At 36.2% G+C, this 17567-nt stretch overlaps 1 protein-coding gene across 8 annotated transcripts in view; it reads left to right on the top strand.

Moving 5' to 3' along the window:
- The window catches only part of LOC117218047 (uncharacterized), a 170284-nt gene that overhangs the window by 20158 nt on the left and 132559 nt on the right, over positions 1-17567 (top strand). For all 8 annotated transcript variants that reach the window (XM_033466076.2, XM_033466080.2, XM_033466079.2 and 5 more), the window contains exons 3-4: positions 7298-7459; positions 14012-14498. In XM_033466076.2, coding sequence (XP_033321967.2) covers positions 7298-7459; positions 14012-14498 — 649 coding nt within the window. The remainder of the gene's footprint in view (positions 1-7297; positions 7460-14011; positions 14499-17567) is intronic.

The following is a 17567-nucleotide window of genomic DNA, read 5'->3' as shown; positions in this document are numbered from 1 at the left end:
GCAGGCGACTCGGCGCACGAGGCGGCATTCGCGTTCGAAGTTTCTACATTAGAAATTATACCACGCTTTCATCGTTTCAGCGCCTTCAGTAATAACATTTAAAAAAAAAGTCCGGCACATTATCGTAATATATGCCGATTTCTCGGCTTCTGTTTCACCGCGAGGCATTCCGAATCCTCGCGGAGGAATCGCCAGTCACGAAACGAAGTCATTCCTCTGCTACGATACGCATAAAGTTTCGCGAAGTTTCTTTTTCTTTTTCTTCATTTTCCGTCGATCACGTCGGTGCACGATGCGAAAGCAAATTCAACGAGAACCTTAACGAGAATACATGCGCGTGCTTAATTACATCTCCGTTCCGTTCGCAATTCGTCAAAATTCGTAATTCATTCAGAAATTATTTTCAGATTTGGAAGCCTGAATCAAATAACGGAATAATAAGCCTTTCTTTCCGAATCGACTATTTTTTTTCACAAGCTGAAGGAAAATCCCTGCGTTCAAAAATTATTATCCGATTTAGAAACCCGAATAAAATAACAAAACAATAAGCCTCTCTTTCCGAATCGTCCATTTTTGTTCACAAACTGAAGGAAAATCCCTGCGTTCAAAAATTATTTTCAGATTTAGAAGCCCGAATAAAATAACAAAACAATAAGCCTCTCTTTCCGAATCGTGCATTCTTGTTTATAAGCTGAAGGAAACTCCCTGCGTGCAAAAATTATTTTCAGATTTAGAAGCCCGAATAAAATAACTGAATAATAAGCCTCTCTTTCCGAATCGTCCATTTTTGTTCACAAGCTGAAGAAAAATCCCTGCGTTCAAAAATTATTTTCAGATTTAGAAACCCGAATAAAATAACTGAATAATAAGCCTCTCTTTCCGAATCATCCATTTTTGTTTACAAGCTGCTGAAAATCCCTGCGTGCAAAAATTCTTTTCAGATTTAGAAGCCCGAATAAAATAACTGGATAATAAGCCTCTCTTTCCAAATCGTCCATTCTTGTTTACAAGCTGAAGGAAAATCCCTGCGTTCAAAAATTATTTTCCGATTTAGAAGCCCGAATAAAATAACAAAACAATAAGCCTCTCTTTCCGAATCGTGCATTCTTGTTTACAAGCTGAAGGAAAATCCCTGCGTGCAAAAATTCTTTTCAGATTTAGAAGCCCGAATAAAATAACCGAATAATAAGCCTCTCTTTCCGAATCATCCATTCTTGTTTACAAGCTGAAGGAAAATTCCTGCGTTCAAAAATTCTTTTCAGATTTAGAAGCCCGAATAAAATAACCGAATAATAAGCCTCTCTTTCCGAATCATCCATTCTTGTTTACAAGCTGAAGGAAAATTCCTGCGTTCAAAAATTATTTTCAGATTTAGAAGCCCGAATAAAATAACTGAATAATAAGCCTCTCTTTCCAAATCGTCCATTCTTGTTTACAAGCTGAAGGAAAATCCCTGCGTTCAAAAATTATTTTCAGATTTAGAAGCTCGAATAAAATAACTGAATAATAAGCCTCTCTTTCCAAATCGTCCATTCTTGTTTACAAGCTGAAGGAAAATCCCTGCGTGCAAAAATTATTTTCAGATTTAGAAACCCGAATAAAATAATCAAATAATAAGCCTCTCTTTCCAAATCGTCCATTTTTGTTCACAAGCTGAAGGAAAATCCCTGCGTGCAAAAATTATTTCCCGATTTAGAAACCCGAATAAAATAACAAAACAATAAGCCTCTCTTTCCGAATCGTCCGTTCTTGTTTACAAACTGAAGGAAACTCATGGAGAATTTAAAAAATAATAATAATAATAAACTTGCCCCAACTGGTCCGGCATTCCAACACTCGCGTGTAAGGTATTGAAAAGAACGCACGAAAGAGAACGTGCGTCCGCTGTCCGCGATCAATTCTCCAAAGAAAAGCAGTCGACCACCAATCCTAGATAAAAGTAATTAATAATCTGGTGAACGTTCCGACGTCATCGGAAACCCGGCTTCGGCGTGTCGGGGCCTCGCTATACATAGATGTTGCGTCAAACAGGAAGCAGAATTATTTGCCGCACAGTCGCCGGGAGTCCTTCTGTTTAATCTACGCTCTACATATCGGCGGAGGCTCGTATCATTACCATGATTTCCAGCGGGCTGAAAATGGCGCGCGGTCTTTGCATACTGATCGCTTGTTAACGGGCCGACTTAATCTGGGCTACTTTCTACAACCGTGGCCGAAGCGTGTGCGAGAGTTAATGAAAAACTACAACCGAACCCGGCCGCCGCGGCGGGGTGCTGTGCCGGTCATGCGATTGCCATTAGCGTGGAAGACGCCGCGCGTGTTCGCCGGGTTTCCGCAAACATCGTTTACGATCCGGCATGTACTGTATACATACGTATAATCGGATTCTCGGTGGAAATTACCAGGTGACTGGGTAACGCGAATGTTCCCATGATCTCGCGGAGAACGTTCGCTATTTTCGTTCTTCACTGTGTTGCATCGAGCGATTTTTAGCTGGAGAAGTGGACTGCGCTGCCATTTCACTCTCTCGCCGGAATGTTTCGCGTTAATTTATTTTAATAACGTGCTGTTTTATTTTAGAATTATCTTCGTGCCTGCGATCATTTTTGATATGACAGTGTTTGAAATGTTATTTCGAGTAACGCGTTATTTTATTTTGGAATTATTTGAGGTGATCAGTTGAGATTATTGTTTGCAATCATTATTTCAGATTATTGTTTGCAGTAATTATTTAAGATAATCATTTGAGATTATTGTTTGCAGTAATTATTTGAGATAATTATTTGAGATTATTGTTTGCAATAATTATTCGACGGTCAAGGATGCAGCGGTCAAGGAAAAGCGACAAGAATTGGTCAATTATTTGAGATTATTATTTGCTATAATTCTTTGAGATTATTATTCGAGATTATTATTTGAGACAATTATTTGAGATAATTATTCGAAATAATCATTTCAGATTATTATTTGCCATAATTATTCGAAATAACTGTTTGAGACAATTGTGAAATTTTTCTCAAAGTCTATACACGGTGACCTAATTGTCAGCACCGAGTCTAGTTTATGCAACAGTGTAAATGACATAAATAATAATAATAATAAGAAGAAGAAGAAGAAGAAGGATTTTTCTGAAGAATATTTCGATTTTTTGAACAATTCGATTAGTATCTTTCATCGAGATTACAACCGGACCATACCATTCCATTTTATACGAAATAAAAATTCTCTGCATCGATGATTATAATTAATTAATCGTTAACTAGCCATACGCATTTCTCTCGATAAATACAAGTTGAAAAAAACCCAGTTGCTTGAAAATCTTCAAGCGTTTATCTCGTTGTCTCCTAATTCGGTCCGCTAATTTTTGCAACGATTTGCAACAAAATCCGCAATCGCAAATACAATAAAATGTGAAAAGAGAAAAGCATCAGTCCTCCTGATTTCCTGAATCAACGTTCGATAATAACCCGGAGAACGGCGAATGAATTCGCGCAAGATCCGCGACGCACTGATTGCGGAAGAATTCGGTTCGATTGCTTCTTGCAACGATGTTCGAGTGCAATCGAGCGCGAGCCCGTTGTCCGGATTCCTTTAACTGCGCAGAATTGATGCGATCGAAGGCAAGCAGCATTATGCTCGCCGGATAGATCAGCGATTATTTTTGTGCAAGCCGATGGATTATTCACGTCCGCCGCGCGCCGCTGCTGGTTGCGGAACGAGAGCCGGGCAACAGGCGGGTGCAACAGGTGGTTCCCTTCCGTGATGTTGCACCGCCGGCGAGCGGGTTTGCACTCGTGTGCAAGGCAAATTGCGTTCCTGCTGGACGATTTGTTCTCACAATCGTCGCTCGGCGGAATCCTTCGCGATTAATTCGACGAAATCGAGGGATTCCCGTTCCCTTTAATCTCGGCTCGGTAAATCGAATAACGCGCTTTCAATTCGCCTGGAAATGCTAGTTCGAGAATTTCGCCTGTGTAATTTTATTCTCTCTCTCTCTCTCTCTCTCTCTCTCTCTCTATTTCTTTCTTTCTCTCTATCTTTCTCTCTCTCTCTCTCTCTCTCTCTCTCTATTTCTTTCTTTCTCTCAATCTTTCTCTCTCTCTCTCTCTCTCTCTCTCTCTCTCTCTCTCTCTCTCTCTCTTGGCTTCTCCGTTTTCCTTCACCCGGTGCGCTCTCTTTTCCATCAGCTTTCTCTCTCTCTCTCTCTCTCTATCTTTCTTTCTTTCTCTCTCTCTCTCTCCCTCTCTCTCTCTCTCTTGGCTTCTCCGTTTTCCTTCACCCGGTGCGCTCTCTTTTCCATCAGCTTTCTCTCTCTCTCTCTATCTATCTTTCTTTTTCTCTCTCTCTCTCTCTCTCTCTCTCTCTCTCTCTCCCTCTCGCGTCTCGATGTTCCTCGGAAAACAATCAGCGCAACATTACACGTAAATTGTTTGCATAACGCTGACGTCGCGCGTAAAACTGAGCAAACGCCTCGCGAACGCGTTCACGTAAATCACTCTGATTGATGTCCATCGGCCGCTTAATTGGTTTATTGATCTATCCGAGCGAATCGAACGAACGATTTACGCGGAAGAACCACGAGGAGGACAGCTCGTTTTTTCCGCGCGGTATCATGTATATCGATCGAAACGGAGCCTGAATCATTCGCGTTCCAATCTCGATTCGTTCATCCGTTGAGTAACATTCAGACTCGCAGAATCTCGCAGCTCGTTGTCCGTTTTCACAAAGCGCACCGGCACCGTAAAATTAATTTCTGAATTGTTCGTTCCCTTCGAGACGAACATCTTTTTATCGCCGCGTGTTCGATTAAGACGATTTTAAAAGATATTTATTTGCAGTTTCTTAAGCTTCATTACATGCTTCGCGAATCGCGCAATTAGTGTTCCAAGTCTCGTAATTAGTGCAGCGAGTCTCGAAAGGGTCAGTTGCTCGCGTTCCTTCGCAGTTTTCGCCTCGTGGAAGCTTACGAAAGTGTGCATTGTATGCAACAACGGAAAGAGCTGCGCTCTCGTGGCGCTCGATTGCAATCGTGCACCGTCTTAAGCCTTGTCTGCACTGCGAATCGCGCTGAGATCGACCTGAAGCTGCATTCCCACTTGCTTGACATCGCTCGTTTCAACGACGAAACCGTATTTCCATGTTTCTCTCGGCGAAGCGTTCTCAAAAATTGTCTGACATTTAGAAATTTTCTAAGGTTATTATAAAATATGTGCATATGTTGCATTTTATGATCTTCGTGAGAAAATAAAGAATTGTCTGCACTCGTTGCAAGAATCAGGATTGACTTAGGAGATACTCTGTTGTCCTTTCTTTAATGATATTAAAAATCTTCGAACTCGCAGCGATCCATTTTTTGTCAGAAATGCATAAAATCCGCGATGATCTAGTTATTAGCAATTGCAATAATGTTAATTGGGATGTGCATTTTACGTGAGAACATTTATGTTTTAGGAAAATTGTTGCAAATTGTGTTTAAGCAGCTTTAAGAATCAATTATCGATTATCGATGAATTATCGATTATCCATTATCGTGTAATATTACTACAGACTAGTTACAAACTGTGATAACATTTTTCGCATTTTTTACGAGAGAATATATTTTATTTAACAGAATGTTATAACTGGACCGCAGATCTTCATGCTTCTAATAATTTTAATTATTATACATATACAATTATTACATGCATAATTAATATATACATTATTACACATATGGTTAATATATTAACTATATATGTAATAATATTATATATGTAGTTAATATATGTAAAAAACTATATATATATTTATATTATTAATTAATATTACATATATAATTATTCTAATTATTTGAAAAATTATTCTTCCAACATTCTTCCCATTTATTTTCTCTCTCGCGTCACCGTTTTTTTCCCCCGTGAACGCATAAAATCCGCAGCCCAGTGGTAACAAAGATACGAGAGCCTGCTTCAAGCTCATTCTTTCGAAACAATTATGAAAACGAGAGCGGAGCACGTCCAAAGGCGATCGTTCAGGTGACGACGAAGCCACGACGGTCTATCTTTCGAGAGAGCAGTCCGACCGAAGCACGTTCGCAGTCGTAACAGCAGTTCGTCACGCTGCTATTATGCAGCTGGTGCATGCAACGATGCGCACGGTACACCCTGTAGAATCGTTCGAATTCACGGAATCGCCGCAGCGTTGCGACGCGAACGTGTCAGCGAGCATTTCGTCACAAGGCGACTAATACGCGAGCATCTTCCTCGCGGCGCGGCGCGGCCGCGGCCGCGGCCCGCGCGATGATTCAACGGCGCGTTTCTGCCTTTTCCATTTTATACAACTTTCTCGACTGAATGAAAGCGTACGCGCCGGGCGGCGAGGCATATTTCCACGAGAGTAACCTCTGAATTAACGGTTCGAGGCGCGTTCGTTCTGTCGCTGCACAATGCCGTGCAGTTATGCATCGTGCTGCACCTACCAACTAAGCGTTACCGACAGCGACACGGACAGGTTAAGCGGTCGTTTAGAAGCGACGAAGGATACAAACCCGCGGTTACGCCGCGCGGAAACGTATAACCGTTCGTCTCCTCACTAAAGCCGCCTGTCCATCGAGTAAACGGGTTCGCGAACTTTTATCGGGCCATCTGAAACGTTCGCGACGCTCCAACGAATAGTTTACCGCTTTTTATCGACTTTTCCTGCGGTTCGTTTATCGCCACGCTCGTCTCGGAGACTTAGATCCGTTTCGATGAAAAAGATGATTCGCGCGTCGACCAATTAGCTGTTGCGATCTTCTTAAAAAGTCTGCAAATCGCTGCAATTACGCTATATATATATCCACTGCTCCATTCAACGTGCAAGAAAATTAAATATATATTATATATATATATATATATATCTTTAATTTTCTTGCACGTTGAATGGAACAGTGGAATATTTGTTATATAAATATATGATATTATATTCGTAATATTTGTTATATAAATATATGAATCGTGCGAACACGACTGTTCATATCGGTGCTCGGAACGCTTCGGCGCGCAACATTAGACTCCGCCCCCTAATTAGGCACCGCCCCCTGGCTACCGCCGCAGCGTCTCGCTCCCCGCGTTACTCCCACCGCAGCGTCTCGCTCGCCGCGTTGCCCCCACCGCGACCGTAGACGCTGGGCGGGGCAGTCAGAAGGCGGAGACTAATGTTGCGTTCCGAAGCGTTCCGAGCTCCAGTTTCCATAATCGAACGATTACGCGATACTGGATCTATCGAGTATTAAATGAAGAAAATTAGCATTTCTAACGATGTTCCCATTGATTCGCAGATACGGTGCTGGTGCAGCAGGTCGACTTCTTGGAGACGATTTTAGAGGAGACCTCCGACGATCTTCAGAGCGACTCCGATCGCAGCGGGACCACGTATTGGGTCGGCTCGGACTCGGAGACCGAGAGCGTGATCCACATACGATCGAAGCAGAGATCGGCAGGTAAGAGCCGCCGTGAGATCCTGTCGGTGTTAACCCTTTAACTGCGAAAGGCGTAAATATACGTTCTCACGAATCTATCAATATATATAAATTGTAATTAATATATTATATATATTATATATATATTATATATTATATTATTATATATTATATTATATATAATTATAGTAATTATATTTACTAACGTTTTGTATTAAAATACCGATTATCATTGAGGAAATGTGCAAGCAAATTAAAAATTATATCCGCCGATGGTTGCGCGCCTCGGGCAGGCTGGGAATAGGTTTAAAAATATCGAAGAGCTGTTGGACCGGGCCGACCAATGTCAATTTGGCAACAATACCGAACATGGGCTGACTGCCACGCGGTCCATTACGCCGCGAAGTGCGTGAAACGAGCTCGTACTAGCCCACCTGGCTTCCCTGCAAATAATCTGGCAGATATCGATCTTATTACTCAATGCTCGCGAGTATCTATCGAGTACAGCAATGTCTCCCTAACTGACGCTCGGGTTGTGCAGAAAAATGGGCAATTTGGGAAGAGGAGGTACGATTATTCGAACCTTAACATAATATATATATATATATATATTATTAACTTATTATTAACTATATTAACTATAATACTTATGTACTTAAGTATATTATACTACTTTATACTTAACTATATGATTAAATTATTATTATTATTATTATTATTATAATATATATATATATATATATATATATATATATATATATATATATATAATATAATTTATATTATTATATATTATTATTGTATATAATATAACTTGGCGCATAACCTTGACAATTCGTAACTATAAAAGCCACCCGCAAAGGCTCGAATAATCGTATTCTCTTCTTCCCAAATTGTCCATTTCTGTGGACAATCCGAGCGTCAATTAGAGAGGCATTACTGCAGTCGGACGACGCCGAGCGTCCACGCTGTATCGATTGTGATCGGTATTAGAACCGTAAACACGAGGTGAATTGAGTAACTCCGACTCTGATTCTATCATTGATCACACCGACGCATCAATTGTCGAGCTGCATGACCGAGCAATTAATGTTTTTGACCCGTTAACCGGGGAATTGACTTTTGTTCGACTCGTTTCGGAACGGGGATCTTCTTCTTCGCAGCGGGAAGTTGTATTGTCAAGCTTAAAATAATTAAGAAAATCGCCTTCGACTTGTTGATCAGTCATTTTGACAAAATATCTTGTGACAATTTTTATTAACAAAATTGAATCTATTGATGGTATCGTTAATGCAGGAGTGTATGTAATAATAAAATAGTTAGTAATATATTAATAATATTTATAATATATTATAATATATATATTATATAATATATATGTATATTATATTATTAATATATTATTAATATTATAATATAATAATATATATATATATATGTGTATATTATATTATTAATATAATAATATAATATATATATATATATATATATATATATATATATATATATATCATATTATAATATTAATAATATGTTAATAATATAAGTAATAGTAATATATTAAAATAATGTTATACAATGCCTGCGAAGTATTTTAGTTTCTACAACTAGATATTGTGCAATAACTTAACTTGAACAAATGATTCATTAACGAAATCTACGTTAATCAATAGTATTTCGTGCGTAGAAATAATGTGCGAAACAACTGTTCTTAATATTGAGTTTTGAAAGAATAATGTGACAAATCTTAACATTTTAGAGTCAAGAAAAAAATATAGCAATCTTCGGAAAAGCTATAAAAATAAATGATAAGTAACTAAGACAGTGAATAAAGAGAAAGATAGTCATGTAGAAAAATTTAAGTTTCCTGTGATACTTTGTGATACTCTGTAAGACGTGGTTTCGAAAGTCGCGCCATTCGGGGTCCCCTTAGAGTATGCAATCGGTTCCACTCGCGTGTGTGTTCAGTTACTGTTCCCTAGGCGGCGACTCTTTACTGGCTAGAGCATGCTCGAAACGCTCTCTTTGGTTCAGCTCGGAAGTTAAATACGATGCTTCGATATTTATGCGAATATTACTATGTTAACAACGTATCTAACACAGCATTTATTGTATTATCTTCGCAATATCTTCTGTTTGAGATTAATTATATAGAGCGTTTTTTTTTGCTCTGAGACAAATGAAATTAACAATCCTATTTTTCTTTAAACAACCATATTACGGAATTATATTATTTATTTATTATATATTATTATATATTATATATTATTATTATATATATTATTATTGTATATTATTATATTATTTATTTATTTATTTATTATATTATATTACGGATCTTAAATTGATGACCTCTAAGAGATCATTTAATTACTTAATAATGATCGTACGCATTATATTTTCATTATAATGATCTGAGACAAGTTGTAGTCCTTGCTATTGTCTAGTTAATTATCATCTTTCAAAGTTCAAGTTTTATTATACAAGAAGTTGATATTTTTCGTTGTAAGATAATTACAACTACAAGAATTTGCACGATATTATTGAACGCTGATTACAAAATCACTGCAAAACGAAATTAATTCTGGGAGTTTTCTAATTTATTATTTCATAATTCATTATTGCCTCGCGCGCGCGCGCGCGCGAATTTATCGTTTGACAGAATTTTTCAGCGGAGAAATATTTATCCGTGGATTATATAATTGCGACCGGGTTTCGAGAACGAAAGAAACAGCGAATTCTTTTTTCTCAGCACAATCGACGGTGGAATGTCTTCTTATATCTCTGCAGAAGGAACGTACGCGCGATTCTCTTCCGTTGCATCTAATATTAGATCACCTTCAACGTGATTCATATAGGATTACCATGGACTAGTCGTTGAATTCCACGTGCATGTGATCACGCGAAAATAAACTGATAGGGCAACACGTGAAGAATTCAATTACTCCTGTTGAATACTCGGCGTGGAATTTCGTGCGCGCCGAATTATAAATTCGACACTGTTCTCCAAGACGATAGAAACTTTCGCTAAACGTTTGCCTTCGTTCATCCCTCTTCATTATCTTGCTAACTATTATCTTAACTAACGATAATTATTTTATTCGTCGTTAATTTACTTTCGCGTGTCGATATTTCGATTTATTTTTTCTGTTTTTATTTCGACTTTAATTTACATGTTTATTGAGATCTTAATTTACATATTTATTTCGATCTTAATTTACGTATTTATTTTGTCTGTAATTTACATATTTATATCGGCTTTAATTTACATACTTATTTCGGCTTCAATTTACATATTTTATTTCGAGCTCATTCGGTGTATCATTGAGAACGCGATGAGGCGCGTATGTTTCTACTGTTGTTTGTAAAAGAGAAGACACGAACTGTAAAACGGCAATATTCAATTAGTCGCGTAAATTTTCTGAAAATCTATTTTTATCAAATCTGAACATACGTGCTGGTGAAGATGACCAGTCCATATTTTTTATTTAAAAATCGTCGAGATTACAGGTAATGAATATTACGCATAAATTCTTCGAGTAAAATTTTATTCAATATCAGTATTCATTCAATTCAATATTCATTCAATATCATTCGTAATAATGCTATTATTTCATATTAATGCTGATAATAGTAATAATGCAAATAATAATATTTCAAATAAAATTGTATTCGTACAATATTATTCAAATAAAATATTATTCTATAAATATTCCGAATAAAATTGTGTTCGTATAATATTTCAAATAAAATATTATTCTATAAATATTTCAAATAAAATATTATTCTATAAATATTTCAAATAAAATATTATTCCACAAATATTTCGAATAAAATTGTGTTCATATAATATCTCGAATAGAATTGTATTCATACAATATTCCAAGTAAAATCTTATCTAACAAATATTTCGAATAAAATAGCATTCGTAATAATGCTATTATTTCATATTAATGCTAATAATAGCAATAATGCTAATATTAATATTTCAAATAAAATTGTATTCGTACAATATTTCAAATAAAATATTATTCTATAAATATTCCGAATAAAATTGTGTTCGTATAATATTTCAAATAAAATATTATTCTATAAATATTTCAAATAAAATATTATTCCACAAATATTTCGAATAAAATTGAGTTCATATAATATTTCGAATAGAATTGTATTCATACAATATTCCGAGTAAAATCTTATCTAACAAATATTTCGAATAAAATATCATTCGTAATAATGCTATTATTTCATATTAATGCTAATAATAGTAACAATGCTAATAATAATATTTCAAATAAAATTGTATTCGTACAATATTTCAAATAAAATATTATGCTACAAATATTCCGAATAAAATTGTATTCTATAAATATTTCAAATAAAATATTCTTCCACAAACATTTCGAATAAAATCGTGTTCATATAATATTTCGAATAGAATTATTGTATTCATACAACATTCCGAGTAAAATCTCATCAAACAAATACTTCGAATAAAACTTTTATTGAACAAACATTTTGCATAAAATTACATTCGTACAATATTTCTTCAAATAAATTCTTCCACGAAGAATTCAATCGAAATAATCCTCAGCCAAAAATCTCTCCGAATAATTCCGAACTCTGTCCTGATTTCGTCGCGCCAATGTTCCTCGCACCTTCGAGCTCCGTTGCCGAAGACGCCTGGTCACGGACTTCCGGATCCTGGTCACGGATCGCGCATTTGATGACTCCCCGAATAATCGTCGAACGGGGGGAGGGGGGGGCCCGCTTGTCCCGCGTTATCATTGCTCGCGGCATTAGAAACTCGGTGAAAAGCCGCGCCGCGCAGCGGTTCGAAGATTGCGGGCCGCGCGGCGCGTCGCGTCGCGGCGCGGCCCAGTTTACGAAGTCGAGTCACGGAAGTGGGTCTTCGGCAAAAGGGGCCGCCGGCCAATCCTCGGGTGTTCGCGCACCCGCCGCCGGGTTTACGCGTCTGCCTGGCCCCCATAATCGTCGCCGGCGTCGTCGCCGGCTGTCAGGAAGCCGTGGTTCATTCAACCGGAAGCGACGCTTACAGCGTTATGCGGTCACCGGTTGCCCGGCCGCCCGGCTTCGTGACCGTCGTCCGACACGTGATCGACGACACGAGCCGCGATAACGCCACTCGATCCGAATGACACGTTTCACCGTGTTCCCTCTTGAGCACGACATCGTAATCGCCTCGTTTGCGATCTTAATTTATAGGCCGTTCCCCGGTGCTTTCGTCTCGCGGACGACAGCGGACGGAATCCTTGATGCCCGAAGAACGATTTTTGCCCAACGAAGGATATTTTATGGTTCTGTCGGAATTAACGCATTCAGCGCCGACGATCGCGATCACTGGAATTCCTATAAAGTCAAAGCAATTTAATTAATTATACCGGAACTGGAAGCTTGATATTTGTCATAGTGGATGACATTAGAGATCTGTTTCGTATACGAAAATAATATATAATAATAATAATATATAATTATATAATTATATATATATATATATTATAATATAATCATATTATAATTAATATTATATAATATATAATTCGAAATATATATTATCCGAAATATACTAGCTAACTTCAGTTTGTTTAAATGTATAATTTAGAATCTTCAATTTATATTTATAATTTATATTTTTCGAAATATATAGTTTTCAAAATTGGTGAGAAATTAGCGTCATCCATGTGTGACCGACGGGGCGCTCAACGTGATAAAACACTAGTCGAAATGACTGGTTTCTGATTTTTTCTTTTAGCTCCACGGAAATTTTAATAGTCTTTCTGTGAGAAATGTTTTTTCAAACTTCTTCATTGAAGCTTGTGTTAGAATAGAAATCGTACAAAGTTCGAGTAAAAAATAAACGACGAATTGACGCGTGAAGTAAATGTTTAAAATCATGATGCATGATCTCCTTGACCGTGAACAAGATATTTTTGCAACATTGCTCTCAGAAATTGAAATTAGGCTAAAAGACGCGATAAATAGGAGTGTGCCAAATTAATTGTTTTATCCTTGAAATAGTAAGTAATGTTTTAAATAAAATTATCGCGTTGCAAATGATTATTCCATTTAAATGGTTAGCTCGCTGCGAAGAAGCTGTTTAAAAAAAAATAGATTATTATAAATAATTATATAATTATTATGTATTATTATATAACTATATATTATATATCATATAATAATAATAAATAATTATATATATTATATAATTATATATTATATATTATTATATAATTATTATTATTATATTATTATTATTATTATTATTATTATTATTATATATTATTATATAATTATTATAAAGAAACAGAAAGTACACCTTTCGCGACAAATCTTAATCGATCTAAATTAAAAAATAAAATAACAAAATAACACGAGGAAATAATAAAATACGGATTGCATGAAAACAAAAATCACTGATCCTGAAAAAGGATCACAAAAAGATTACAAAAAAAAGATAAAAACGGGGTCCGATAAAACGATTACCGTCGATCTGAAATGAATCGAGTCGATCTAAATTAAAGATCTGTTTTCTTTTCGTGGACGATGTTGCAGATGGCAGCGGCAGCGAGTGCAACTCCGTCGTGCCGAAGAAACGTCGACGCAGGAACAACGGCACCGATCGCGACCACCAGGTGACGTTCGAGGATTATCCGGCGTCGCCGCGGTCCTCGAGGTCGTCCGCGTCCTCGAGATCGAGCTCCCTGTTGCAGTTCGAGTCCTTGGAGAGGACATGCGCCACCCTGTCGCCATCCAGCTACAGCTTCGACTCTCTGGAATACTCGAACCGTTCGAACGCCTCCCATCCGGAGAACACGTCCCCGGACAGCCTCGAGCAGGACTACGAGAAGGTCCTGCCGAACGGTTTAGGAAATGTCGATCATTTCTCGCGGCTCAGGCCCTACCGCAGCTTCGAGAGTCTGGACACTTGTCAGAAGGACGACGAGTTCGGACCAAGCGGCCTGACAAATGGGTTCGCACCTTTGTACCTGAAACGTAACTCGGACTTGTCGAGGATACGAAGAAACGGCCATCGTCCAAGGTAACGTTGAGGAACGTGTTCCAGGGTTTCATAGATTCCGTGTCTTGCGGGGCGATAATTGGCTGAGAATCTTAATGACAGTAAAATTAGGTTCTATGTATTATATATAATATATATTATATTATTATATAATATATAATATATATTATAAACAACAAGACATTTTCCAAAATAGTTAATAATTAGTCGAGGATCTTGACGATAGTAAAATTAGGTACTATACATTATAATTATATAATATACATATATTATATTATATTAATATATAATATTATTGTATAATTATAATAATATAATATATAATATATACTATAAATAACAAGACATTTTCCAAAATAGTTAATAATTAGTCGAGGATCTTGACGATAGTAAAATTAGGTACTATACATTATAATTATATAATATACATATATTATATTATATTAATATATAATATTATTGTATAATTATAATAACATAATAATATAATATATACTATAAATAACAAGACATTTTCCAAAATAATTAATAATTAGTTGAGAATCTTGACGATTATAAAATTAGAATATATATGTTATAATTATATAATATATATCATATTATATTAATATATAATACTATTATATAATTATAATAATATACTATATAATATATACTATAAATAACAAGACATTTTCCAAAATAGTTAATAATTAGTTGAGAATCTTGACGATTATAAAAGTAGAATATATATATGTTATAATTATATAATATTATTATATAATTATAATAATATAATATATACTATATACTATAAAATAGTATATACTACAATAATAGTATACTATATACTACAAAATAGTTAATAATTAGTTGAGGATCTCGACGATAGTAAAATTAGATAATATATATTACAATTATATAGTATACATTATACATATATTTTTTGTTTTATATTATATATAATATTATAATAATATAATATATAATATATATACTATAAATAACAAAACATTTTCCAAAATAGTTAATAATTAATTGAAAGTCTAGACGACAGTAAAATCAGATAATATATATTACAATTATATAATATATTCTATATATATATTTTTATATTTTATATACTATATATATTGTATTATAATAACATAATACATAATATATATTATAAATAACAAGATTTCTTCCCGAATAGAATCCGCTGAAACGATACTCGCGCGAGATCGCCATAAAATAATTTCGCGCCCCCTCAAAACCGTTCGCGAAAATAATTCCGTGCTCCATCGCGATTTGATTCGCATTCTTTAAAATTAAACGCGCGCGTCAAGCAACGTCGCCACCGATCTGTGTGCTATGTTCGCGGGCTGCTACAGTGTTCCGTGTTTTGTTGCCGGTTAGCTGTCCCGCGTGGATTGATTGCGACACGATGCAATTGTCGCCAGTTGTAACGTTTGGCAACCGCGCCGGTCTCTGTCGGAGTTCCGAGATTTTTGCGATGAAATTATCGAGAAACGAACCGTTTTATCTGTACATAATCCGCTCGCAGGGCGATTCGATCGTCGTCGCGGCTCCGATCGTTCTTCATTCGTTCGCCGAATAGTTTTGCCGCGAAAGATAAACGAGATTCCGTGGCCGTCGAACAGAGAGGTCTTTAAATTCCCTTGGCAACGATTGTCGGTATCAAAGCCTGCTACGTGACCCTCGCTTTTTGGCCAAGTTATCGCAATCGCAACCCCGAATAGACCTCCTTGACTTTTGCATTTCGTTTCGAGAGGATACGAAATCGCGTTCACGGATCGATCGGGGTTTTCCTCGTTATAGTTGTCTTACCTTTTTGGTCGATCATCTTCTCGGTCTTCATAGGGAAATTATATTAATAATTACATAATTAAATTATAGGGAAATTTGCGGGATAACGATTGCGATCTATCGGGCACGGAATTATGCGGCGCGCGACGTTCGGAGCGCGAGGGCCACGCCCCCCGACTCCCGTCGCGCGCATCTCGCGCCCCGTGATCGCCTAAACGCACGCAGCATCTCAGGCGCGTAACTGTTCGTGGCGCTTTAGGGCGACGATTATATCGAAGGATTTGTCCCTTATCGTCCAAAAAAGACGATAATTCGTCAATTCAGAGTATTAACAATTTCAGAGGCAATTCTGAATCGATTCGATAGAATTTAGAAAATTCAGCGATTCATTTTTACTACCACGAGTTCATAGTAATTTTCATTCGATCCTAAATGCTATCTTGTTTATTTGCTCAGTTATGTGTTTATTTATAAGATCGCGTATATTTATGTAAATGCAATCAACTTTGTCCGCAGCTTCACCCAAAACAAAAAACAGTATAGAAAAAATATTAGGGAAGCTTCGTGGCGAGTTAAAGTTTCGTCCAACAGAGTTTATTTCGATATTTTTGTTCAACGAACACACACAAAGTTTCTTCTTAAAAGTTCCTGCTCGCTTTTGTATCCCTTTTTGTATGTATCCATCGTTGACCAGGAATTTCACGCGGACGTTATTTTCTGTCGTCGCGAAATTGCCAACGCGAGCGTAAACGAAAGTTAACCAACGACCGATCAACAATGCGTTAACAAATTCTCCCGAGATTTCGCGTATCGCGCGTCGCAATTTAATAAAATAGTCGATTAATAACACTTTTTAGGTATCACTGTTTTCTCCTTCGTACATTTTCTACAAGTTTTTTGCAAATTATGCGAGTTTCAACGGTTTCGTTGTCCGTGCGCGATCTTATTTGACATTTTCCTCGCGATTGGGGAATATTGCTCGATGGTAATATGCTATATAATTAATATTTATATTATAATATAATTATACTATATAATACAATTAATATTTATAATATAATTATACTATATACTATAATTAATATTTATAACATAATTATACTATATACTATAATTAATATTTATAATACAATTATACTATATACTATAATTAATATTTATAATACAATTATACTATATACTATAATTAATATTTATAACATAATTATACTATATACTATAATTAATATTTATAACATAATTATACTATATACTATAATTAATATTTATAACATAATTATACTATATACTATAATTAATATT

This window comes from Megalopta genalis, chromosome 1, assembly GCF_051020955.1.
Source record: "Megalopta genalis isolate 19385.01 chromosome 1, iyMegGena1_principal, whole genome shotgun sequence".
In the NCBI taxonomy this organism is placed as follows: Eukaryota; Metazoa; Arthropoda; class Insecta; order Hymenoptera; family Halictidae; genus Megalopta; species Megalopta genalis.
This window is presented reverse-complemented; position numbering and strand designations above follow the sequence as displayed.